At 46.8% G+C, this 27,382-nt stretch overlaps 1 protein-coding gene and 1 long non-coding RNA gene across 5 annotated transcripts in view; one reads left to right on the plus strand and one right to left on the minus strand.

The window, feature by feature from the left end:
* Nucleotides 1-27,382, plus strand: part of LOC139245695 (uncharacterized) — a 369,717-nt gene that overhangs the window by 302,900 nt on the left and 39,435 nt on the right. The gene's annotated exons all lie outside the window — the stretch shown is intronic.
* LOC139245690 (uncharacterized) overlaps nt 1-27,382 on the minus strand; it is a 167,945-nt gene that overhangs the window by 72,422 nt on the left and 68,141 nt on the right. For all 4 annotated transcript variants that reach the window (XM_070871250.1, XM_070871254.1, XM_070871253.1 and 1 more), the window contains one exon: nt 3,634-3,987. In XM_070871250.1, coding sequence (XP_070727351.1) covers nt 3,634-3,987 — 354 coding nt within the window. The remainder of the gene's footprint in view (nt 1-3,633; nt 3,988-27,382) is intronic.

Raw genomic sequence — 27,382 nt, forward strand, 5'->3', positions numbered from 1 at the left:
GTTTGCTAGTGCTGTTGGGGAGGATTTAAACTAATATGGCAGGGGGATGGGAACCAATGCAGGGAGACAGAGGGAAACAAAAAGGAGCCAAAAGCAAAAGACAGAAAGGAGATGAGGAAAAGTGGAGGGCAGAGAAACCCAAGGCAAAGAACAAAAAGGGCCACTGTACAGCAAAATTCTAAAAGGACAAAGGGTGTTAATAAAACAAGCCTGAAGGCTTTGTGTCTTAATGCAAGGAGTATCCGCAATAAGGTGGATGAATTAATTGTGCAAATAGATGTTAACAAATATGATGTGATTGGGATTACGGAGACGTGGCTCCAGGATGATCAGGGCTGGGAACTCAACATTCAGGGGTATTCAACATTCAGGAAGGATAGAATAAAAGGAAAAGGAGGTGGGGTAGCATTGCTGGTTAAAGAGGAGATTAATGCAATAGTTAGGAAAGACATTAGCTTGGATGATGTGGAATCTATATGGGTAGAGCTGCAGAACACCAAAGGGCAAAAAACGTTAGTAGGAGTTGTGTACAGACCTCCAAACAGTAATAGGGATGTTGGGGAGGGCATCAAACAGGAAATTAGGGGTGCATGCAATAAAGGTGCAGCAGTTATAATGGGTGACTTTAATATGCACATAGATTGGGCTAGCCAAACTGGAAGCAATACGGTGGAGGAGGATTTCCTGGAGTGCATAAGGGATGGTTTTCTAGACCAATATGTTGAGGAACCAACTAGGGGGGAGGCCATCTTAGACTGGGTGTTGTGTAATGAGAGAGGATTAATTAGCAATCTCATTGTGCGAGGCCCCTTGGGGAAGAGTGACCATAATATGGTGGAATTCTGCATTAGGATGGAGAATGAAACAGTAATTTCAGAGACCATGGTCCAGAACTTAAAGAAGGGTAACTTTGAAGGTATGAGGCGTGAATTGGCTAGGATAGATTGGCGAATGATACTTAGGGGGTTGACTGTGGATGGGCAATGGCAGACATTTAGAGACCGCATGGATGAAGTACAACAATTGTACATTCCTGTCTGGCGTAAAAATAAAAAGGGGAAGGTGGCTCAACCGTGGCTATCTAGGGAAATCAGGGATAGTATTAAAGCCAAGGAAGTGGCATACAAATTGGCCAGAAATAGCAGCGAACCTGGGGACTGGGAGAAATTTAGAACTCAGCAGAGGAGGACAAAGGGTTTGATTAGGACAGGGAAAATGGAGTACGAGAAGAAGCTTGCAGGGAACATTAAGGCGGATTGCAAAAGTTTCTATAGGTATGTAAAGAGAAAAAGGTTGGTGAAGACAAACGTAGGTCCCCTGCAGTCAGAATCAGGGGAAGTCATAACGGGGAGCAAAGAAATGGCGGATCAATTGAACAAGTACTTTGGTTCGGTATTCACTAAGGAGGATACAAACAACCTTCCGGATATAAAAGGGGTCAGAGGGTCTAGTAAGGAAGAGGAACTGAGGGAAATCTTTATTAGTCGGGAAATTGTGTTGGGGAAATTGATGGGATTGAAGGCCGATAAATCCCCAGGGCCTGATGGACTGCATCCTAGAGTACTTAAGGAGGTGGCCTTGGAAATAGCGGATGCATTGACAGTCATTTTCCAACATTCCATTGACTCTGGATCAGTTCCTATGGAGTGGAGGGTAGCCAATGTAACCCCACTTTTTAAAAAAGGAGGGAGAGAGAAAACAGGGAATTATAGACCGGTCAGCCTGACCTCAGTAGTGGGTAAAGTGATGGAATCAATTATTAAGGATGTCATAGCAGTGCATCTGGAAAATGGTGACATGATAGGTCCAAGTCAGCATGGATTTGTGAAAGGGAAATCATGCTTGACAAATCTTCTGGAATTTTTTGAGGATGTTTCCAGTAAAGTGGACAAGGGAGAACCAGTTGATGTGGTATATTTGGACTTTCAGAAGGCTTTCGACAAGGTCCCACACAAGAGATTAATGTGCAAAGTTAAAGCACATGGGATTGGGGGTAGTGTGCTGACGTGGATTGAGAACTGGTTGTCAGACAGGAAGCAAAGAGTAGGAGTAAACGGGTACTTTTCAGAATGGCAGGCAGTGACTAGTGGAGTGCCGCAAGGTTCTGTGCTGGGGCCCCAGCTGTTTACATTGTACATTAATGATTTAGACGAGGGGGTTAAATGCAGTATCTCCAAATTTGCGGATGATACTAAGTTGGGTGGCAGTGTGAGCTGCGAGGAGGATGCTATTAGGCTGCAGAGTGACTTGGATAGGTTAGGTGAGTGGGCAAATGCATGGCAGATGAAGTATAATGTGGATAAATGTGAGGTTATCCACTTTGGTGGTAAAAACAGAGAGACAGACTATTATCTGAATGGTGACAGATTAGGAAAAGGGAAGGTGCAACGAGACCTGGGTGTCATGGTACATCAGTCATTGAAGGTTGGCATGCAGGTACAGCAGGCGGTTAAGAAAGCAAATGGCATGTTGGCCTTCATAGCGAGGGGATTTGAATACAGGGGCAGGGAGGTGTTGCTACAGTTGTACAGGGCCTTGGTGAGGCCACACCTGGAGTATTGTGTACAGTTTTGGTCTCCTAACTTGAGGAAGGACATTCTTGCTATTGAGGGAGTGCAGCGAAGGTTCACCAGACTGATTCCCGGGATGGCGGGACTGACCTATCAAGAAAGATTGGATCAATTGGGATTGTATTCACTGGAGTTCAGAAGAATGAGAGGGGACCTCATAGAAACGTTTAAAATTCTGACGGGTTTAGACAGGTTAGATGCAGAAAGAATGTTCCCAATGTTGGGGAAGTCCAGAACCAGAGGTCACAGTCTGAGGATAAGGGGTAAGCCATTTAGGACCGAGATGAGGAGAAACTTCTTCACCCAGAGAGTGGTGAACCTGTGGAATTCTCTACCACAGAAAGTAGTTGAGGCCAATTCACTAAATATATTCAAAAGGGAGTTAGATGAAGTCCTTACTACTCGGGGGATCAAGGGTTATGGCGAGAAAGCAGGAAGGGGGTACTGAAGTTTCATGTTCAGCCATGAACTCATTGAATGGCGGTGCAGGCTAGAAGGGCTGAATGGCCTGCTCCTGCACCTATTTTCTATGTTTCTATGTTTCTATGGGACTCTATTATTAAATATTTTCTGGCTTTCAACTCCAAAACGAGATGCATTACTTTGCCGCCCAGCCATTCTGAAAGCGGATTGCACATTCCTGAATTACATTAACAGGCTGAAGGATGGTTTATTGCAGCTTGGAAAGGGTCGAGGGCTCATTTGTTTGCATTGATGAGTGCAGATTTAGTCACTCAGAGATGCATTGTTTTATATATATACCCTGTCAATATCCTGATTTAACCAGGTATGTCACCATTATTCCTATTACTGCACTTTTCCCTCAACATGTATTTTCCCGTTGAATCCTGTGTGTGAGGTTTTGTCCCACCATGTGCTCACTTAAACAAATTAAAAACAAATGGAGTTTGTCCCAGATTTCACCCTCCATTCTGTACTTAGAATTTCCACTCAGTGTTGTTACTGTAAAAGTGACAACGTTGTACAACATTTACTTACACATGAGATGTTGGTATTGTAACATTATTAGATATCAAACCAATATAATGTAGAATATACTTACTGGTTACAGTCAGCCGGTTTCCATTTCCATAGATTTTTCCCCAAATACCACAGATATAGACCTCGCTGTCTCTGCGCTCCACGCCTCTGATGGTCAGAATGTAGCTGTTACTGGCATCATCTCTGGAAAGCTGAAACCGCTCAGAGACACCTTGTGATCGGTAAATCCTGCCATCTACATACTGAGAAAATATTTTGTGTTTCCTATCCTGTGAGAGGTACCAGTGTACGTCATATTTATCCACACGGTCATTCACATTGCTGCTCTCCAGGGTACACCCAAACTGCACCGTCCCACCCTCGGGCACTGTCACAACTTCTGGGGACTGGATAAGAACCGGACTTGTCTTTCGACCTGTGAATAGTAAATAACTGAGGATCAGAACAGATGAGGAACAACATGAAGTAATAAGTTGAAACCGAAGTGATTATAAAATCTCCTGTGTGTTTGCGAATGGATATTGGTCTGAAATCCCACTCCTCTGTTTCCTGCGGGCGCTCGACAGAAAATGGTAAAAAAGATGTGCACCGACCTTTTCCTGCTGCGCCCACCAGAGATCCCGGTCCTGAGGCCTACTCTCCCTGCACATCGGAGCGTGTGTCTGTCAGGACGGATGTATGTTGGAGCTGGAGTGACATGACACTGGGCAGCCAATCCAGGTCAAGTATTTTCTCATTCATAATAATGGGAACTCGGTCAGTAGGAGTTCTCATTATGATTGAGAAACACTCCCCCCCAACATCCAAACACAAGTAAAAAATAGAAAAAACACATCACATATTTAAGATTAATTTAAATTAAAGTTAATAAATGTCTTCGAAAAAAATATTATTTTTCAAACTTTTTTTTAAAAGATTTTTCATTATGGTTTAAAATAAACTTCCCTTAGTGGACAGTGTTTTTAACATTAAAATGTGCTTTTGAAATGTTATTGTTACATGTTTTTGTATGTTTCAAAGCTGGTTTTCTGCACATGCGCATTGCACACCGAAAACCTGCTTTTGTGATGCCTTCCCCGGTCCGTACACACTCCGTACAGACTCAGGGAGGCCGGGATATCTGCCCCAATGTGTATCATCAGTAATTTGTAGCCGAGTTGTTCAAACATATCCTGAGCTTAGCTGTCCCACATTGCCCTGTACTGACCAACAATCCCACTGTGAACAGGCAGCCCAAAAACACACACACTGCAACTGAACTCAGAACTCCTGCTGTGGATATGTTCTTTGCTGCCTTTACCACGGAGGTTGGTACAACAAGGATCAGAAAATCAGGTAAAAAGCTGCCAGTTTTAGTAATATTGTGCGATACCCAACACAAGATTCTGATGTAGGTTCAGATACAGAAGGCTCTCGGTCCACTTCATCTCATCCTTCCAGAATTCCAATACTACCATCGTCCCATTGCAGCGTCCAGCGGTTTGTAAACCTGTCCCGTGTTCTGGCCTCGCCTGGGAACCTGTTCCAGCTTTTGATCACCGTCTTCAAATAACTGAGTCCTGAACTTGGCCTTTACAATCCTGACTGTGCCCTCCTGCCCTGGTTATATCTGAAACTATTGTTCCGGGTTTGCTTTAACTTCCTCCACAAGTGGCTGTAAATAGGGCTTCAAACTAAACTAAAAAATGGCGGGGAGTGGGGGCAGGAGTCATGTGAGGGGAAATTTAGAGATCTAAAGAGAAAGATGCAATAGAGCAGTGTAGCGATTTGGGTAAAAATAAGCAGAGTGTGACAGGAAAGGACAGAGTTGAATGGTAGCAGTGCAGCAGAGAATAAGGTCAAAGCAGGGAACAACGGTAAAAAATTACATTAAAGGCTCTTTATCTGAATGCATGGAGCATTCATAATAAGATAAATGAAGGAGTGGCACAAATAGAGATAAATGGGTTTGATCTAATAGCCATTACAGAGACATGGTTGCAAGGTGACCGAGGTTGGGAACTAAATGACCCAGGGTACTTGACGTTTTGAAAAGACAGGCTGAATGGTAAAGGAGTGGGGGTAACCCTGATAATAAAGGATGATATAAGGACACAAGAGAGAAAGGGACTAAAATACCCACTGCTGGAAACGGGGCACACCTGCCCTGCTTCTCTTGTATTTACCGGCGAAGTGAATGCGGTGGCCTCGAGCAAAATTCAATGTTTTTGTGTTTTTCCGGCGGACAAGAAGTCGGTAATAATGAGGGTTATGCGGCAATGAGCGGAAGTTCGGACTTGAGGAGTGGAAGTTGGGGGCGGGCAGAGTAACCGGCGCTGTCAGTCATCAGCGTGACGCAGATAACGTCATCACGGTGCCACATCACCTCGGCTCCCACCTTCAGGTAAAGGGGAGGGCCGCTGCGATTCTTTAAGTTCAGTCCACTGGGCCACCAGGAGGGTTTCGGCCGGGCCAGCGGCCTGGCACCCAAGAAGGAGTGCGTGCCAGGCTGCCTGTTGGTGGCCCGGCCGAACCCGGGACATAATTGTCGGCCTGACATGGCAGTCGGCTGACAGAAAAAAAGCATGGTGGCAGCGGCAGTGGGTCCTCCCCTTTAATGGGAGACACACCACCATTTTACAAGGACTACAGCCTCACTGCACCAGCAGAAAAAAGCAGCTTTTGGCACCGCGCAGCGGGAGCAAGATATTTCCGGCTGAATTTCACCCACGGGGAGGTGGGAAGATCGGGCTTAGGACGGGTCGGCAGCAGCAGAACGCTGGGTGGGGAGCGGGTCACCGCCGGGATACCGCAGTGTGGCCGCTGATTTCCAGCGGTAACAGGCCTTAAGGGAAGGGGAAGTTTCGATGCCACAGGATTTTGGGTCAGACGATCAGGAAGTAGAATCAGTCTGGGTGAAGGTAAGGAATAACAAGGGGCAGAAAACACTGGTGGGAGTAGTATATAGGCCCCCTAACACTAGCTATACTGTTGGACAGAATATTAATCAAGAATAGTATGAACTTGTAACAAAGGTAATGCAATAATCGTGGAGGACTTTAATCTTCATATAGACTGGATAAATCAAATTGGTGAAGGTAGTCTGGAGGATGAGTTCATGGAATGCATTCGGGACACTTTCCTAGAACAATACGTCATGGAACCAACCAGGGAACAGGTTACTTTAGATCTTGTATTGTGCAATGAGACAGGGTTAATTAGCAATCTCATCGTAAAGGATCCTGTGGGGCAGAGTGATCATAATACGACAGAATTTCACGTTACATTTGTCATGTGTTCAACTGTCATTGTAACCCATGTATACACCGTGAGAACATTGACCACTAGGTGGTGAACTTGTGGGAGACACTCCGAATCTGGACTTCCAGGTATAAAAGGGGAAACTCCACCCACCTTCATCACTTGAGTGCTGGCTAATAAAGGTTACTGGTCACAGAGTGACCCTCTCTCAAGTATGGGCCTCGTGTGTATTTATACTGTATAATAAGGGCATATCATTGGCGACGAGAAACTGGGATTTAAACCACGCGAGCATGGTCACGAGCAGCACAGAAGAGAGGTACTGTGTTGGTGATGATTGGGACGACATTATTGAGAGACTACAGCAAAGTTTCGTCACTAAGGAATGGTTGGGACAGGAGTCGGCCGACAAACGCAGGGCTCATCTCCTGACGGTTTGTGGATCCAGGACGTATTCCCTGATGAAGTACATCCTAGCGCCAGAGAAGCCGGCAGACAAGACTTTTCAAGAGCTCAGTAAGTTGATCAGGGAACACTTTAAGTCGGCAAGCAGCATGCACATGGCGAGACACCGGTTTTACACGCACCGGCAACGAGAAGGGCATAGTGTTCCAGACTTCGTGGCAGACCTCCGGTGACTGGCGAGCCGAAGTAAGTTCCCAAATGCATGCAGAGCGGAGATAGAAACATAGAAACATAGAAAATAGGTGCAGGAGTAGGCCATTCGACCCTTCGAGCCTGCACCGCCATTCAATGAGTTCATGGCTGAACATGCAACTTCAGTACCCCATTCCTGTTTTCTCCCCATATCCACCGATCCCCCCAGTAGTAATGACTACATCTAACTCCTTTTTGAATATATTCAGTGAATTGGCCCCAACAACTCTCTGTGGTAGAGAATTCTACAGGTTCACCACTCTCCGGGTGAACAAGGTTCTCCTCATCTCGGTCCTAAATGGCCCACCCCTTATCCCCAGACTGTGATCCCTGGTTCCAGACCTCCCCAATATTAATAAGAACATAAGAATTAGGAACAGGAGTAGGCCATCTAGCCCCTCGAGCCTGCTCCGCCATCCAACAAGATCATGGCTGATCTGGCCGTGGACTCAGCTCCACTTATCCACCCGCTCCCCATAACCTTTAATTCCCTTATTGGTTAAAAATCTATCTATCTGTGACTTGAATACATTCAATGAGCTAGCCTCAACTGCTTCCTTGGGCAGAGAATTCCACAGATTCACAACCCTCTGGGAGAAGAAATTCCTTCTCAACTCGGTTTTAAATTGGCTACCCCGTATTTTGAGGCTGTGCCTCCTAGTTCTAGTCTCCCCGACCAGTGGAAACAACCTCTCTGCCTCTATCCTGTCTATCCGCTTCATTATTTTAAATGTTTCGAAAAGATCACCCCTCATCCTTCTGAGCTCCAACGAGTAAAGACCCAGTCTACTCAATCTATTATCATAAGGTAACCCCCTCATCTCCGGAATCAGTCTAGTGAATCGTCTCTGTACCCCTTCCAAAGCTAGTATATCCTTCCTTAAGTAAGGTGACCAAAACTGCACGCAGTACTCCAGGTGCGGCCTTACCAATACCCTGTACAGTTGCAGCAGGACCTCCCTGCTTTTGTACTCCATCCCTCTCGCAATGAAGGCCAACATTCCATTCGCCTTCCTGATTACCTGCTGCACCTGCAAACTAACTTTTTGGGATTCCTGCACAAGGACCCCCAGATCCCTCTGCACCACAGCATGTTGTAATTTCTCACCATTCAAATAATATTCCCTTTTACTGTTTTTTTTCCCAAGGTGGATGACCTCACATTTTCCGATATTGTATTCCATCTGCCATACTTTAGCCCATTCGCTTAACTTATCTAAATCTCTTGGCAGCCTCTCTGTATCCTCGACACAACCCACTTTCCCATTAATCTTTGTGTCATCTGCAAATTTTGTTACACTACACTCTGTCCCCTCTTCCAGGTCATCTATGTATATTATAAACAGTTGTGGTCCCAGCACCGATCCCTGTGGCACACCACTAACCACCGATTTCCAACCCAAAAAGGACCCATTTATCCCAACTCACTGCTTTCTGTTTGCCAGCCAATTCTCTATCCATGCTAATACATTTCCTCTGACTCCGCGTACCTTTATCTTCTGCAGTAACCTTTTGTGTGGCACCTTATCGAATGCCTTTTGGAAATCTAAATACACCACATCCATCGGTACACCTCTATCCACCATGCTCGTTACATCCTCAAAGAATTCTAGTAAATTAGTTACACATGATTTCCCCTTCATGAATCCATGTTGTGTCTGCTTGATTGCACTATTCCTATCTAGATGTCCTGCTATTTCTTCTTTAATGATAGCTTCAAGCATTTTCTCCACTACAGATGTTAAACTAACTGGCCTATAGTTACCTGCCTTTTGTCTGCCCCCTTTTTTAAACAGAGGCGTTACATTAGCTGCTTTCCAATCCGCTGGTACCTCCCCAGAGTCCAGAGAATTTTGGTAGATTATAACGAATGCATCTGCTATAATTCCACCATCTCTTTTAATACCCTGGGATGCATTTCATCAGGACCAGGGGACTTGTCTACCTTGAGTCCCATTAGCCTGTTCAGCACTACCCCCCAAGTGACAGTTATTGTCTCAAGGTCCTCCCTTCCCACATTCCCATGACCAGCAATTTTTGGCATGGTTTTTGTGTCTTCCACTGTGAAGACTGAAGCAAAATAATTGTTTAAGGTCTCAGCCATTTCCACATTTCCCATTATTAAATCCCCTTCTCATCTTCTAAGGGACCAACATTTACTTTAGTCACTCTTTTCCGTTTTATATATCTGTAAAAGCTTTTACGATCTGTTTTTATGTTTTGCACAAGTTTACTTTCGTAATCTATCTTTCCTTTCTTTATTGCTTTCTTAGTCATTCTTTGCTGTCGTTTAAAATGTTCCCAATCTTCTAGTTTCCCATTAACCTTGGCCACCTTATACGCATTGGTTTTTAATTTGATACTCTCCTTTATTTCCTTGGTTATCCACGGCTGGTTATCCCTTCTCTTATCATCCTTCTTTTTCACTGGAATATATTTTTGTTGAGCACTATGAAAGAGCTCCTTAAAAGTCCTCCACTGTTCCTCAATTGTGCCACCATTTAGTCTGTGTTTCCAGTCTACTTTAGCCAACTCTGTCCTCATCCCACTGTCGTCCCCTTTGTTTAAGCATAGTACGCTCGTTTGAGACACTACTTCCTCACACTACTTCTTCATCAAAAGATGCTGCGAGACTTTTTTATTGAGGGCATTGGGCACACAGGGGTTTTCAGGAAACTGATTGAGACCAAAGACTTGACCCTGGAAAAGGCGGCTTTGATGGCCCAGACGTTTCTCTCAGGAGAGGAAGAGATCAGAATGATATTTAGAAAAATCTTGGCTGAAATGCAGCAAATGGATAGGAAGTCAACATTGTTAACGTGGCACACAGTTCTCCAGGCAGTCAGGGGCAATCGGACATGCCCGAGCAGGTAGTCGAACCCAAAGGGGGAATTCAACAGAGACAATGGCTAGCTGAACGGCGATTCATGCCATCGCAAGGGACAATGCGGCCAGTAATGGGGCCATCAACACCTGTCAATAGTGCGCTTAAGAGCAGTTACAGAGACAGTCAGAGACAATCGACTGGTAATGGACCTTTTGTTTCCAACAACAGCTCATGTTGGAGGTGTGGAGGCAAACACCCAGCCAGAGCTTGCAGGTATCAGCAATATACCTGCAGAAATTGCAACGTGAGCGGTCACTTGGCACGTATGTGCAGGAAGCCTGCAGCCAGGTTGATGTACGAGAAGGACGGGCCCGATGTCAGCTCTACGAGGCCAAATGAACACTGGGGGAAATCGCTGGAAGCTGAAGTTCAGCGAGTTCATGTGGAGCACATATACAGTTCATACACCAGGACGCCACCGATAATTATGAAAGTGCTCCTCAATGACATCCCAGTATCAATGGAGCTAAGCACGGGGGCCAGCCAGCCCCTGATGAGAATCAAACAGTTCAACAAGTTGTGGGCGTCGAAGGCCAGGAGGCCAAAATTATTGCCGATTGACACACAGCTACGGACATATACAAAGGAGATCATTCCGGTGCTAGGCAGCGCCACGGTCGTCGTGACCCACAAAGATTCGGAGAACAGATTGCCACTCTGGATTGTCCCGGGGGATGGTCCAGCACTACTGGGGAGGAGTTGGCTTGCTGTCATGAACTGGAAATGGGGCGATGTCAATGCAATTTCTTCTGTGGAGCGAGTATCATGCTCACAAGTCCTGGACAAATTTGACTCATTATTTCAACCCGGCATTGGCACTTTCATGGGGGCCAAGGTAGTGATTCACATAAATCCGGACGCCAGGCCAGTACACCACAAGTCCAAAGCGGTGCCGTACGTGATGCAGGAAAAGATAGAATGAGAATTGAACCGCCTGCTGAGGGAAGGCATCATCTCGCCAGTCGAATTCAGTGACTGGGCGAGCCCGATCATGCCAGTGCTCAAGGCGGATGGGTCGGTCAGGATATGTGGCGATTACAAGGCCACCATCAATCGGGTGTCACTCCAAGACCAGTACCCGCTACCGAGAGCGGAGAACCTCTTTGCGACGCTATCAGGTGGCAAACTTTTTTCAAAATTGGACCTGACCTCATCTTACATGACCCAGGAGCTGGCAAGTGAGTCAAAGAAGTTGACCACCATCACGACACACAAGGGATTGCTTGAGTACAACAGATGTCCGTTCGGGATTCACTCGGCCGCCGAATATGGAAAGCCTCCTCAAGTCGATTCCAAGGACGGTGGTTTTTCAAGACGACATCCTCATCACGGGTCACGATACTGAAGAGCACCTCCACAACCTGGAGGAGATGCTATGCAGACTGGACCAGGTAGGGCTGCGACTGAAAAAGGCAAAGTGCATCTTCCTAGCTCCAGAGGTAGAATTCCTGGGGATGAGGGTAGCAGCAGACGGGATCAGACCTACTGCGTCCAAAATGGAAGCGATCCAGAGAGCACCTAGACAGCGCAACACGATGGAGCTGCGTTCGTTCCTGGGGATCCTGAACTATTTTGGTAACTTTCTTCACAAATTGAGCACGCTGTTAGAGCCGCTACATGTGCTCCTACGCAAAGGTTGCGAATGGGTCTGGGGGGACAGCCAGGAAAGGGCTTTTGATAGAGCACGCAATTTGTTATGCTCCAACAATGTGCTCATGCTATATGACCCAAGTAAGAAACTTGTTTTAACGTGTGATGCGTCGTCCTATGGGGTCGGGTGTGTGTTGCAGCATGTCAATGCCAAGGGTCAGTTACAGCCGGTAGCTTATACCTCCAGAAGTCTGTCCCAGGCAGAACGGGGCTACGGGATGGTAGAAAAGGAAGCCCTTGCATGTGTATATGCAGTAAAAAAAATGCACCAGTACTTGTTTGGCAGGAAATTTGAGCTGGAAACAGATCACAAAACCCCAATGTCCCTTTTGGCTGACAACAAGGCCATAAATGCAAATGCGTCGGCCTGCATACGAAGGTGGGCACTCATGTTAGCCGCCTATGACTACACAATTCGGCACAGACCGGGCACTGAAAACTGCGTCGGTGCACTCAGCAGGCTCCCACTAGCCACCACTGAGGGGGAAACCGAGCATGCTGCTGAGATGGTCATGGCTGTTGAAGCTTTCGAAAGCGAAGGCTCACCCGTGACAGCCTGTCAGATCAAAGTCTGGACAAACAGAGACCCGCTACATTTCTTTAGTTAAGAAATGTGTCCTGAATGGGGACAGGGCAGCCATGTACGGGGCATGCCCTGAGGAATTCAAACCATTTCACAGGCGCAAGGATGAACTCTCGATTCAGGCCGATTGCCTACTATGGGGTAACCGAGTAGTCATGCCCCAGATGGGCAGAGAGATGTTCATCAGAGAACTCCACAATGAGCACCCGGGCATTGTCATGATGAAGGCAATTGCCAGGTCATACGTTTGGTGGCCAGGGATAGATGCAGATCTGGAACTTTGTGTTCGCAGGTGCAACACGTGTGCCCAGCTGGGCAATGCACCCAGGGAAGCCCCCCTTAGCTCCTGGCCCTGGCCCGCCAAGCCAAGGTCACGCATCCATGTGGACTACGCAAGTCCTTTCATGGGAAAAATGTTTTTGGTTGTAGTAGATGCCTACTCCAAATGGATCGAGTGTGACATTTTCAATTCAAGCACATCCTCTGCCACGGTAGAAAGTCTACGGGCAATGTTCGCCGCCCATGGTCTACCAGACGTCTTGGTCAGCGACAATGGCCCGTGCTTTATAAGCATTGAATTCCAGGACTTCATGGCAGGAAATGGTATCAACCATGTCAGAACGGCACCGTTCAAGCCGGCCTCAAATGGCCAGGCGGAACGAGCAGTGCAGATAATCAAACAGGGGATGCTCAGAATGCAAGGGGGTTCCCTACAAAGCCGCTTATCACGCCTCCTGTTGGCCAATAGATCCCGACACACTCACTAACACGGGTCCCACCCACAGAGCTGCTAATGAAAAGGACGCTCAAAACCAGGTTATCCCTTATACACCCCACCATGAAAGAAATTGGTGAGAGCAGGCGCCAGTCACAATGTGACTACCATGGCAGAAATGCGAGGGCACGATGTATTGATGTCAATGACACTATCTTTGTCCTCAACTGCGCTGAAGGGCCTAAATGGCTAACAGGCACTGTGGTTGCCAAGGAGGGGAATAGGATTCTATTCGTTAAACTTACCAATTGACAAATCTGCTGCAAACACATGGATCAAACAAAAAGGAGATTCAGCAACCCCATAGAAGAAGCAGAGGAAGAACACGATGTAGAGTTCACTCCACCACAGGTGACTGAACATCGGAACCAAGTGGAGGAGAGCCCAGTCACTGTGGGCAGTCCGGACAGGCCTGAGGCACCGCAAACAGCAGACACTCAGGCCAGCGCCCAACAACCGGAGCCCCAACTCAGGCGTTCTATAAGGGAGCATAAACCACCAGAGAGACTTAACCTGTGATCCCAATAAGACTTTGGGGGAGAGGTGATGTCATGTATTCAACTGTCATTGTAACCCATGTATAAACTGACCTAAGTTCTACACCATGTGAACACTGACCACTAGGTGGTGAACTTGTGGGAGACACTCCTAACCTGGACTTCCAGGAATAAAAAGGGAAGCTCCACCCACCTTCGTCATGAGTGCTGGCTAATAAAGATTACTGGTCACAGAGTGACCTTCTCTCAAGTATGGGCCTTGTGTGCATTTATACTGAATAGTAAGGACATATCAACATTAGAGAGAGAAGTACAAAAGGAGTGGGATGCAGTGAGAGACCAGAGAGCACAGAGGGAAGTACAAAAGGAGCGGGATACAGTGAGAGACCAGAGAGCACAGAGGGAAGTACAAAAGGAGTGGGATACAGTGAGAGACCAGAGAGCACAGAGGGAAGTACAAAAGGAGTGGGATGCAGTGAGAGACCAGAGAGCACAGAGGGAAGTACAAAAGGAGCGAGATACAGTGAGAGACCAGAGAGCACAGAGGGAAGTACAAAAGGAGCGGGATACAGTGAGAGACCAGAGCACAGAGGGAAGTACAAAAGGAGCGGGATACAGTGAGAGACCAGAGCACAGTGTGAAGTACAAAAGGAGCGGGATACAGTGAGAGACCAGAGAGCACAGAGGGAAGTATAAAAGGAGTGGGATACACTTCCACAAGTGCCGGATGCCTGTTGGGTTTTGGCCAAATGAGTCACACATGAGCCTTGACGATGAGTGTTGGCAGGATTAGACCGTGGGAGGAGTTAAAGAGCTGCCCTCTCCGTTAGCTGCACATTTGCATTTCTAGTATGGTCACTACATAACGATAAGGAGTGGGAGCCTTGCTCATTCTCACCGAACTCAGAACACTGAGGGCAGCTGCAGGACCTTGTCGATCCAGACTGAGTTTATCCTGACCTCCCCGGGAGTGGTCACCTGACCCAGAACCACTGGTTCAGCTACTTACCGCTCAACCATTGCGAAACACGATCCGCCAACTCATGCTGAAAACACAGATTAGCTGTGTTTCAAACACATGTTCCTCGTACAATGTTCTATTACTCTCTCCTCTTCAGTTGAAGATTTCTCTGTAAGGTAACCTTGATTGGGTATGTTTCATGTTGGAGTTTCTGTATTTCAACCAAGTTTAGAAATCTTCTAGAAATTTTTGGGGATGTAACTAGTAGAGTGGACAAGGGAGAACCAGTGGATGTGGTGTATTTGGACCTTCAAAAGGCTTTTGTCAAGGTCCCACACAAGAGATTGGTATGCAAAATTAAAGCACATGGTATTGGGGGTAATGTATTGACATGGATAGAGAACTAGTTGGCAGACAGGAAGCAGAGAGTCGGGATAAACGGGTCCTTTTCAGAATGATAGGCAGTGACTAGTGGGGTGCGCAGGGCTCAGTGCTGGGACCCCAGATATTTACAATATACACCAATGATTTAGATGAAGAAATTGAGTGTAATAACTCCAAGTTTGCAGATGACACTAAACTGAGTGGCGGTGTGAGCTGTGAGGAGGACGCTAAGAGGCTGCAGGGTGACTTGGACAGGTTAGGTGAGTGGGCAAATGCATGGCAGATGCAGTACAATGTGGATAAATGTGAAGTTATCCACTTTGGTGGAAAAAATATGAAGGCAGAATATCATCTGAATTGTGGCAGATTAGGTAAAGGGGAGGTGCAACAAGACTTGGGTGTCATGGTACATCAGTCATTGAAGGTTGGCATGCAGGTACAGCAGGCAGTGAAGAAGGCAAATGGCATGTTGGCCTTCATAGCTAGGGGATTTGAATATAGGAGCAGGGAAGTCTTACTGCAGTTGTACAGGGCCTTGGTGAGGCCCCACCTGGAATATTGTGTTCAGTTTTGGTCTCCTAATCTGAGGAAGGACGTTCTTGCTATTGAGGGAGTGCAGCGAAGGTTCACCAGACTGATTCCCGGGATGGCGGGACTGATATATGAGGAGAGACTGGATCGACTGGGTCTGTATTCACTGGAGTTTCGTTGGTAAAGCCCCAGAATTGGGTCTTGGTTCCAAGGCAGTTCTTTATTGGCTCTCCTCACCCATGTGACTGTCTGCAGGAATTGGAACTGCTCCTTGATTAGGTTAATCGTTTTCCCATTAACACCTTTTCTAGTTTGGTGAGTTTTGATGGGCCTGCCCACCCAAAAATCATATTCCTTTTGTTCCTTAAGCTCCACGCAGAAGAGGAGGCTTTAACTGGATGTATTTTGTCTCTTGAACTGCAACCTGTCTGTAATCTGCACTTTCGACAGTTATACACACACACACAATTCACCGTTATTACATACATTCCATATCAATTCTATCATTAATATATATCTTTATTCTTACAAATGTCCTGCCTCGAGGCAGAAATATCCTAATTGACCCTTCATTTGGTTTATCTCCACAGGGCTCGCATATGGTGGTTCAGCTTTCTCAGGAGTTTTCTCACGTAGCAGATCCTAATGGTCACCAATTATGTCACGTAAAAATTGTCTTATTTCCAAATTAAAATCCTCCTTATTTGTCTCATCCTCTTCCTCATTTTCCTTATGATGATATCATAAACATTGAGAGAGAGGGTCGTGAGCCAGGGGTGTTGTCCTCCATCATACACTGTTTTCCACCATGGGCTGACTCTTAGCTTTTGTATAGCTCTGCTGTTTATGGCATTGTTCTGTCTCATTGTATTAAATGTTTGTGTGAGGTGGATGACTGCTGTAGAATGGATTTTAAGCTTGGAGAGAGAGAGGGGAAAGTGGACGGCCAAAGTTATCCACCACTCTCGGGGCCTCTGCTTGTTCTAGAAACACTACCCTGACGTCGGTGATGTTATGAATGCTTACCGGGAGCAGCCGATAGTCACCCAATACAGTTGGGGCGGTTGGCGTGAAACAAAAGGTGGACGACTTAATAGGTTATTCCTAAGTCCCATGCCTCGTCGTCTTGGCATTGGTTGTCACACAATGTTCCCCATGACTTGTATACACATACTGGGCCTGATACATTGTACACCTCGTAAGGTGTACGCCACACATCAGGGGTTCACTACAGTACAATAACATCTCCAGCAGAGACCCTCCCCTTCCCGTATTTCCAGTGCACTGTCGCTGTTCCCCCTTTTAACCCCTCCGGGCGACTGGGGGCGGTGAGCAATATGTAGTTTGTGTTTTACCCCAACATTTCCAACAGGTGGGTAAAAATCCTACTGGTAAAGTGTGAACCTTGATCGCTGTCCACTTGTACCAGTACTCCCTACCTACAAAACACATGATTCAGTCGTGTGTTGGCTGCTGTGATTGTGGTGTTGGAGAGGCAGGGGAATGCTTCGATCCATTTAGTGAATTGATCCAGCACCACTAGGGCATGCTGAAATTACCTTGCACCTGTACAAGTGGCCCAATGAAGTCTACTTGGAGGTGAGTCCATGGCCCTTGAGGTGGAGGCGCGCTTTGAAGCAAGGTTCAGTTAGTACACGCGGGAAGATTGTGTTGCAGGCATGGTAGGCATCGTGCCACATATTGGTCGATTGTTTCCCTCATGGAAGGTCACCAAGCTCTGGATGCTACCTTATAGAAGGTTACCAGGGCCGAATAGTGCTCTGCTGTGGGGTGGGAGTGAAAGAGGGAGAGCAGTTCCTGACCCATCTCTGGTGGAACACACACCATGGGCAGGCGTTCGGCTTTCTTTGGAACATCAGCAACTTCTCATCTGAGTCAGGGTCAGTGGCTAGTCTGGTATTGGGAGCCCAGGCTGTTGGTTGAGGAAGGGGTCTGCCTTCCTCGTGCCAGGTGCTTATGACCAGTATTGCTGCTGCAGGGATTTTAAATCTAGGTGATCTGTGGGGAGCCCTTGCTAACTGCATTGCAGGGCTCAACAACTATATCCTCTATCTCCCCATCAATTGCAGCATCCTTGGGGGCTCTGTCTGCTCTGGAATTTGCCTCGCTATGTGGACCCCCTTTTCTATGGGCTGCTACCTTTCCTATGAAGCAGGGCTGGGATCGCTATCCAAGGTATGACCAGAGCAGGCGTAACCAGGGCCCATGGACCAGGGCCTTGCCATATATCGTACGATAGTCATTTTTGTGGTATAGGGGCAAGGAGAACATGGTGTTTATGCATAGGCATTATCAGACCAAATATTCACCGGTCTATCTGAGGTCTCCTTCACAGCAATTAGAAGTGCAGCGATTTCTGCATATTGTGAGGATTGCCTGTTGCATCTTCGCTGGATGGTTCTTTCTGGCAATACCACAGCATACCCGGTGTGGGGGATCCTTCAATGTGATATGAGGCCCCATCGATGTAGACATCTGGCGCACCCTGTATGGGCTCTCTCTGCACAGGATGGGTCTCAAAGTTAATCAGGGGTAATGGACATTCATGCGGGTCCCCCTCATAGATCAGAAATTGTGGCAGCAATGTGGCAGGTTTGGAAATTATATCTGTTATGTCTTGAATAAAGAGTCAGACTAGATACTGCAAGCTCAAAGTTAATGTGACTGTAGTCTTTTATTACAGGTCTCAGAGTGCCTCTCCAGCCTGTGAGACCTCCTTATATACAGGTGCTCCCAAGGGGATCCCTTGGGACTCCAGGGGATAAGCCCCCTGGTGGTTAGACATGGTATTTACAGGTTTACATACATAACAACACTTCCCCCCCCCCACACCAAAAAGTCAATAGTGTCACTATTTACAATGTGAGTCGATCTGGGGCCTTCCTTTCCCCGGTTGATCGTCTCGGTGTAAATGCTGGTCTTGGTGAGTCGTTTGTTGGGCCCTCGCTGGGTTGCTGCGCAGCTGGCCTTGCTGGGCTGCTGGGGGTGGTGAACCTTGCTGGGTTGCTGCGGGTGATGGGTTCTGCTTTGTGGTCAACCGCTGGGTCGGTTGCCACTTGTGTGTTTGTTGGAGGGTCGAAAAAGGTAGAGTCTATTTTGGGTTGTTCTGGATAGACCGTAAATCTGAGTTTGGTTTGGTCCAAGTGTTTTCTGCAGGTGATTCCATTTGCAAGTTTGACCACAAACACCCTACTCCCCTCTTTGGCCAAAACAGTGCCAGCAAGCCACTTGGGATCTTGTCCATAGTTACACAAATGCCGGGTCATTTACTTCAATGTCGCATGACACATTTGCGCGATCATGATATGTATTCTGTTGAAGCCGCCTGCTCACTACCTGTTCGTGTAGATCAGGGTGGACTAATGAGAGCCTTGTCTTAAGGACCCTTTTCGTGAGCAGTTCAGTGGGAGGGACCCTAGTGAGCAAGTGGGGTCTTGTGTGTTAACTAAGCAGGACTCGGGATAAACGAGTCTGCAGTGAACCTTCAGTTACCCTTTTCAAGCTCTGCTTGATTGTTTGAACTGCTCGTTCTGCCTGACCATTGGACGCTGGCATAAACGGGGCAGACTTGTCAGTTTGAACCCATTGCGGGTCATGAATTCCTTGAATTCGGCACTGGTAAAGCACGGCCCATTGTCACTTACAAGGACATCAGGCAGGCCGTACATGGCAAACATTGCCCGTAGGCTTTCAATGCTGGCTGCAGACGTGCTTGCCGACATTATCACACATTCAATCCATTTGGAGTACGCATCTACAACCGCTAAAAACATTTTTCCCAAGAATGGTCCTGCACAGTCGACGTGGACCCAAGACTACGGTTTGGAGGGCCAGGACCATAAACTTAGTGGCGCCTCCCTGGATGCACTGCTTAACTGTGAACATGTATTACATTTGTGCACACAGGACTCTAAGTCCGCATCGATACTGGGCCACCACACGTGCAATCTGGCCATTGCTTTCATCATTAGAAAGGAGGGGGTTGGGGAGGAAATAAGATCATAATAAGATCATAAGAATTAGGAACAGGAGTCGGCCATCTAGCCCCTCGAGCCTGCTCCGCCATTCAACAAGATCATGGCTGATCTGGCCGTGGACTCAGATCCACTTACCCGCCCACTCCCCGTAATTCCCTTATTGGTTAAAAATCTATCTATCTGTGATTTGAATACATTCAATGAGCTAGCCTCAACTGCTTCCTTGGGCAGAGAATTCCACAGATTCACAACCCTCTGGGAGAAGAAATTCCTTCTCAACTCGGTTTTAAATTGGCTCCCCCGTATTTTGAGGCTGTGCCCCCTAGTTCTAGTCTCCCCGACCAGTGGAACCAACCTCTCTGCCTCTATCTTGTCTATCCCTTTCATTATTTCAAATGTTTCTGTAAGATCACCCCTCATCCTTCTGAACTCCAACGATTAAAGACCCAGTCTACTCAATCTATCATCATAAGGTAACCCCCTCATCTCCGGAATCAGTCTAGTGAATCGTCTCTGTACCCTCTCCAAAGCTAGTATATCCTTCCTTAAGTAAGGTGACCAAAACTGCACGCAGTACTCCAGGTGCGGCCTCACCAATACCCTGTACAGTTGCAGCAGGACCTCCCTGCTTTTGTACTCCATCCCTCTCGCAATGAAGGTCAACATTCCATTCGCCTTCCTGATTACCTGCTGCACCTGCAAACTAACTTTTTGGGATTCATGCACAAGGACCCCCAGGTCCCTCTGCACCTCAGCATGTTGTAATTTCTCCTCATTCAAATAATATTCCCTTTTACTGTTTTTTTTCAAGGTGGATGACCTCACATTTTCCGACATTGTATTCCATCTGCCAAACCTTAGCCCATTCGCTTAACCTAACTGAATCTCTTTGCAGCCTCTCTGTATCCTCTACACAACCCGCTTTCTCATTAATCTTTGTGTCATCTGCAAATTTTGTTACACTACACTCCGTCCCCTCTTCCAGGTCATCTATGTATATTGTAAACAGTTGTGGTCCCAGCACAGATCCCTGTGGCACACCACTAACCACCGATTTCCAACCCGAAAAGGACCCATTTATCCCGACTCTCTGCTTTCTGTTAGCCAGCCAATTCTCTATCCATGCTAATACATTTCTCTGACTCCGCGTACCTTTATCTTCTGCAGTAACCTTTTGTGTGGCACCTTATCGAATGCCTTTTGGAAATCTAAATACACCACATACATCAGTACACCTCTATCCACCATGTTCGTTATCTCCTCAAAGAATTCCAGTAAATTAGTTAAACATGATTTCCCCTTCATGAATCCATGCTGCGTCTGCTTGATTGCACTATTCCTATCTAGATGTCCTGCTATTTCTTCCTTAATGATAGCTTCAAGCATTTTCCCCACTACAGATGTTAAACTAACCGGCCTATAGTTACCTGCCTTTTGTCTGCCCCCCTTTTTAAACAGAGGCGTTACATTAGCTGCTTTCCAATCCGCTGGTACCTCCCCAGAGTCCAGAGAATTTTGGTAGACTATAACGAATGCATCTGCTATAACTTCCGCCATCTCTTTTAATACCCTGGGATGCATTTCAAAGTTGTCTACCTTGAGTCCCATTAGCCTGTCCAACACTACTCCCCTAGTGATAGTGATTGTCTCAAGGTTCTCCCTTCCCACATTCCCGTGACCAGCAATTTTTGGCATGGTTTTTGTGTCTTCCACTGTGAAGACCGAAGCAAAATAATTGTTTAAGGTCTCAGCCATTTCCACATTTCCCATTATTAAATCCCCCTTCTCATCTTCTAAGGGACCAACATTTACTTTAGTCACTCTTTTCCTTTTTATATATCGGTAAAAGCTTTTACTATCTGTTTTTATGTTTTGCGCAAGTTTACTTTCGTAATCTATCTTTCCTTTCTTTATTGCTTTCTTAGTCATTCTATGCTGTCGTTTAAAATTTTCCCAATCTTCTGGTTTCCCACTAACCTTGGCCACCTTCTATGCATTGGTTTTTAATTTGATACTCTCCTTTATTTCCTTGGTTATCCACGGCTGGTTATCCCTTCTCTTACCGCCCTTCTTTTTCACTGGAACATATTTTTGTTGAGCACTATGAAAGAGCTCCTTAAAAGTCATTCAATGTTCCTCAATTGTGCCACCGTTTAGTCTGTGTTTCCAGTCTACTTTAGCCAACTCTGCCCTCATCCCACTGTAGTCCCCTTTGTTTAAGAATAGTACGCTCGTTTGAGACACTACTTCCTCATCCTCAATCTGTATTACAAATTCAACCATACTGTGATCACTCATTCCGAGAGGATCTTTTACTAGGAGATCGTTTATTATTCCTGTCTCATTACACAGGACCAGATCTAAGATCGCTTGCTCCCTTGTAGGTTCTGTAACATACTGTTCTAAGAAACAATCCCGTATGCATTCTATGAATTCCTCCTCAAGGCTACCCCGTGCGATTTGATTTGACCAATCGATATGTAGGTTAAAATCCCCCATGATTACTGCCGTTCCTTTCTCACATGCCTCCATTATTCCCTTGATTATTGCCCGCCCCACCGTGAAATTATTATTTGGGGGCCTATAAACTAACCCCACCAGTGACTTTTTCCCCTTGCTATCTCTAATCTCCACCCACAATGATTCAACATTTTGTTTATTAGAGCCAATATCGTCTCTCACAACTGCCCTGATATCATCCTTTATTAACAGAGCTACCCCACCTCCTTTCCCTTCTTGTCTATCTTTCCGAATTGTTAGATACCCCTGTATGTTTAATTCCCAGTCTTGGCCAACTTGCAACTACATTTCTGTAATGGCCACCAAATCATACCCATTTGTAATGATTTGTGCCGTCAACTCATTTACTTTATTTTGAATGCTGCGTGCGTTTAGGTAGAGTGTTTTAATACTAGTTTTTAAACCATGATTTGTAGTTTTGACCCCTCCTGCAGCCCCTTTATATTCATACATATTGTCTCTTCCTATCACCTTGTGGTTTACACTTACCCCAGTGCTACTCTGCTCTGTTGCCTCCTGCCTTTTGAATTCTTTCTTAGGGCCCTGTTCATCTGAGCTCTCACCCATTCTAACTAGCTCAGAGCCCTCTCCTGGGTCCCGAATACTCCTTGCATTGAGGCACCGAGCTTTCATGCTTGCCTTTTTATTACACTTTGACCCTTTAGAATTTTGCTGTACAGTGGCCCTTTTTGTTTTTTGCCTTGGGTTTCTCTGCCCTCCACTTTTACTCATCTCCTTTCTGTCTTTTGCTTTTGTCTCCATTTTGTTTCCCTCTGTCTCCCTGCATTGGTTCCCACCCCCCTGCCATATTAGTTTAACTCCTCCCCAACAGCACTAGCAAACACTCCCCCTAGGACATTGGTTCCGGTCCTGCCCAGGTGCAGACCATCCGGTTTGTACTGGTCCCACCTCCCCCAGAACCGGTTCCAATGCCCCAGGAATTTGAATCCCTCCCTGCTGCACCACTGCTCAAGCCACGTATTCATCTGAGCTATCCTGCGATTCCTACTCTGACTAGCACATGGCAGTGGTAGCAATCCCGAGATTACTACTTTTGAGGTCCTACGTTTTATTAATTTAATTTAGCTCCTAGCTCCTTAAATTCGTCTTGTAGGACCTCATCCCTTTTTTTACCTATATCGTTGGTACCAATGTGCACCACGACAACTGGCTGTTCGCCCTCCCTTTTCAGAATGTCCTGCACCCGCTCCGAGACATCCTTGACCCTTGCACCAGGGAGGCAACATACCATCCTGGAGTCTCGGTTGCGGCCACAGTAATGTGAAGGGGGAGAAAAGGAGAAAGAAACCGGTGGCTCTAAAATGCTTCACTCTGAATGTCACAAATAGAAAAATATTTTAAAAACACAGAAGTTTGGAACTACTTTAAATGGGTTTGCAATGCCGGATGGGATATGTGGTGTTGCACAGTTTCTCACATGTCCATTAACTGGGCATTAACTCCTGGGAGACATGGGGAGGGCAGAGTTACTAACTGACTCCCCCTGCTCCAAGAGATGGCCTGTTGGTTAAAATCTGAGCTTTAAAAATAAAGAGGAATTTGGGTCCCAGCAAGACTCCACAATGTGGTTTATTGCACTGAGCCCCAAGGATGTCCTTGCTTCTGTTACTCAACTTCCTCTTATTAATGAATTGCTTAATAGTTATCTTGGACGGCAATCACTGAAAACATCGTTATTTCAAAACAGGCTGGGGAACTATGGCTGTGAAAGAAAAGTTTCTGTCTTCAGGCACCTGAGGCTATGAGGAGAGTTTGAACAGCCTGAGATTGTTTGCTTTGGAGAAATATTGGGTGAGAAATTGGTCATCGTTGCGCCCATTATCCAGACGGAAAACAGGAGCAAGAATGACCAATTTCCCAGGGTCTGCCCTTCACCCCAAGAGCACCTGAAAACATCCAATGGCCCCAGAAGATTTTCAGGCATTCGGGACGGCCGCCTAAAGCAGGCGCTAGGACCCTCGAGTATGCTAATGGTGCTGGCGCCAGTTCCGTTAAATAAGCGTAGGTGGCCGTTTAGTGCCTGATAAGCGAGTCCTGGGGTGTGCTTCGAGTTCATCTGGATTGCAACATAGGCCAATCAGCCTCAAGTAGGCTCAAGGCCCAACAACAGCTAACGAGGAGTCTGGGGGGTCGGTTCGGCCAAAAATATCAATTGGGTGATTGTAAATGTGTTGGGTGGGTAGGTACGAGTGCTCACTTCAGACTCAACCACTCGAGGAAATGAAATCAGTCAGGTAGTGAGTTTACAATCTCTCCACGGCCTTGCCCTTTCCCTATCTCTGTAACCTCCTCCAGCCCTTCAACCCTCCGGGAACTCTGCACTCCAATTCTGGCCTCTTGTGCATCCCCCACTTCCTTCGCCCCACCATTCTGGTGGCCGTGCCTTCAGCTGTCTGGGCCCGAAGCTGTGGCATTCCCTCCCTAAACCTCTCCGTCTCTACTTCCTTTTGGTCACTCCTTAAACCCGATCTCTTCACCTGGCTTAATATCTGTTTATGTGGCTCGGTGTCAAATTGTGTCTGATACCGTTCCTGAGAAGCGCCTTGTGAGGGTTTATTACGTTAAAGGCACTATAAATACAAGTTGTTCTCATTGAATGGGTCGGGCTGCAGCCCACAATTGGATTTGGGCAGCCACAAACACACTCGGCAAACAGCGAGGGGGAGCCCGGCTTCTCCAAGTATTGGCGGACCGGATTAAACACACGGAGAACTGCAAACCCCAAATTCTGGTTAGAAAACGAATGGAGTTGTGAGCATCAGTGAATAAATGGGAGCAGTGGCAATACCAACAAATCAGTAAGTTAGTGGGACAGTGAGAACTGAACCAACTCCAGAGCCATGGACACACGGAAATCAATTCCTGAAGCAGCAGGCACATCAGCAGATGAATGGATTAACAGCAACATTGGTGAATTGAGAGAGAATGGGCTAGCAACAAATCAATAAAGGAAGGGAGCAGCTGGCACTGGTGAACTAATATCCCTTCTTACCTTTGCTGCCACTGCTTCCTGCCCCCGACACTAGAAAAAGGCCCGAGAGTTCAACAGGCAACGGGAGTTCGAGGAGCGGTGAGTCGGGAGGCCTATAAAAGGCCCGAGTGTTCGAGAGGCAGCGGGAGTTCGAGGAGCGGTGAGTCAGGAGCCTATAAAAGGCCCGAGAGTTCGAGAGGCAGCGGGAGTTCGAGGAGCGGTGAGTCAGGAGCCTATAAAAGGCCCGAGAGTTCGAGAGACAGCGAGACTTCGAGGAGCGGTGAGTTGGGAGGTCTATAAAAGGCCCGAGATTTCGATAGGCAGCAGGAGTTCGAGGAGCGGTGAGTCGGGAGGCCTATAAAAGGCCCGAGATTTCGATAGGCAGCAGGAGTTCGAGGACCGGTGAGTCGGGAGACTATCTGGTGCAGAGGCAGAAGGTAAACAAAGAAGTAGAAAGAAATCAAAGGGCGACATCACAGCCAAGCGGGTAAGTGATTGGCTGGTGGATTGGTGAGTATTTAATCTTTTTTTCTTCCTTGTATTTCCTTATCAGTAGGTTACCTTTGACATTGTTGCCAAATTAAGTTAATCTAAGGGTTAAGTCATGGTAGGAAAGCTCAGACACATGTCATGCTCCCCCTGTGCTATGTGGGAAGCCAGGGATGCTTCCAGTGTCCCTGACGACTACATGTGCAGGAAGTATATCCTGCTGCAGCACCTGACAGACCGCATTGCGGCACTGGAGCTGCGCATGGATTCACTCTGGAGCATCTGCGATGCTGAGGATGTCATGAATAGTATATTTAGTGAGTTGGTCACAGCGCAGGCAAAGGTTACTTAGGCAGATAAGGAATGGGTGACCATCAGGCAGAGCAGTGGAAGGAAGATAGTGCAGGGCTCCCCTGTGGTCATCTCCCTGCAAAACAGACACAGCGTTTTGGGTACTATTGGGGGGGTATGAGTCATCAGGGGAAGGCAGCAGCAGTCAAGTTCATGGCATGATGGATGGCTCTGCTGCACAGGAGGGCAGGAAGAAGAGTGCAGGAGCTATCGTGGTAGGGGATTCTATTGTAAGGGGAATAGATAGACGTTTCTGTGGCCGCAATCGAGACTCCAGGATGGTATGTTGCCTCCTTGCAAGGGTCAGGGATGTCTCAGAGCGGCTGCAGGACATTTTGGAGGGGGAGGGTGAACAGCCAGTTGTCGTGGTGCATATAGCTACCAACGATATAGGTAAAAAATGGGATGAAGTCCTACAAGCTGAATTTAGGGAGCTAGGAGTTAAATTAAAAGCAGGACCTCAAAGGTAGTAATCTCAGGATTGCTACCAGTGCCACATGCTAGTCAGAGTAGTAATCACAGGATAGCTCAGATGAATACGTGACTTGAGGAGTGGTGCAGCAGGGAGGGATTCAAATTCCTGGGACATTGGAACCGGTTCTGGGGGAGGTGGGACCAGTACAAACCGGACGGTCTGCACCTGGGCAGGACAGGAACCAATGTCCGAGGGGGAGTGTTTGCTAGTGCTGTTTGGGAGTGGTTAAACTAATATGGCAGGGGGATGGGAACCTATGCAGGGAGACAGGGAAATAAAATGGTGGGAGAAGGAAAAAATAGAAAGAAGAAAAAATAAAAGTGGAGGGCAGAGAAACCAAAGGCAAAAATCAAAAAGGGCCACATTACAGCAAAAGTCTAAAGGGACAAAGAGTGTTAAAAAGACAAGGCTGAAGGCTCTGTGCCTCAATACGAGGAGTATTCGTAATAAGGTGGATGAATTAACTGCTCAGGCAGCTATTAACGAATATGATATAATTGGGATTATGGAGACATGGCCCCAGAGTGACCAAGGCTGGGAACTCAACATTCAGGGGTATTCAACATTCAGGAAGGATAGACAGAAAGGAAAAGGAGGTAGGGTAACATTGCTGGTTAGAGAAGGAGTGAATGCAATAGTAAGGAAGGACATTGGCTTAGATGATCTGGAATCTGTATGGGTAGAGCTGCGGAATACTAAAGGGCAGAAAACGCTAGTGGGAGTTGTGGACAGACCACCAAACAGTAGTAGTGAGTTTGGGGACAACACCAACAAGAAATTAGGGATGCATGCAATAAAGATTCAGCAGTTATCATGGGCG

This window comes from Pristiophorus japonicus, unplaced genomic scaffold (assembly GCF_044704955.1).
Source record: "Pristiophorus japonicus isolate sPriJap1 unplaced genomic scaffold, sPriJap1.hap1 HAP1_SCAFFOLD_231, whole genome shotgun sequence".
In the NCBI taxonomy this organism is placed as follows: Eukaryota; Metazoa; Chordata; class Chondrichthyes; family Pristiophoridae; genus Pristiophorus; species Pristiophorus japonicus.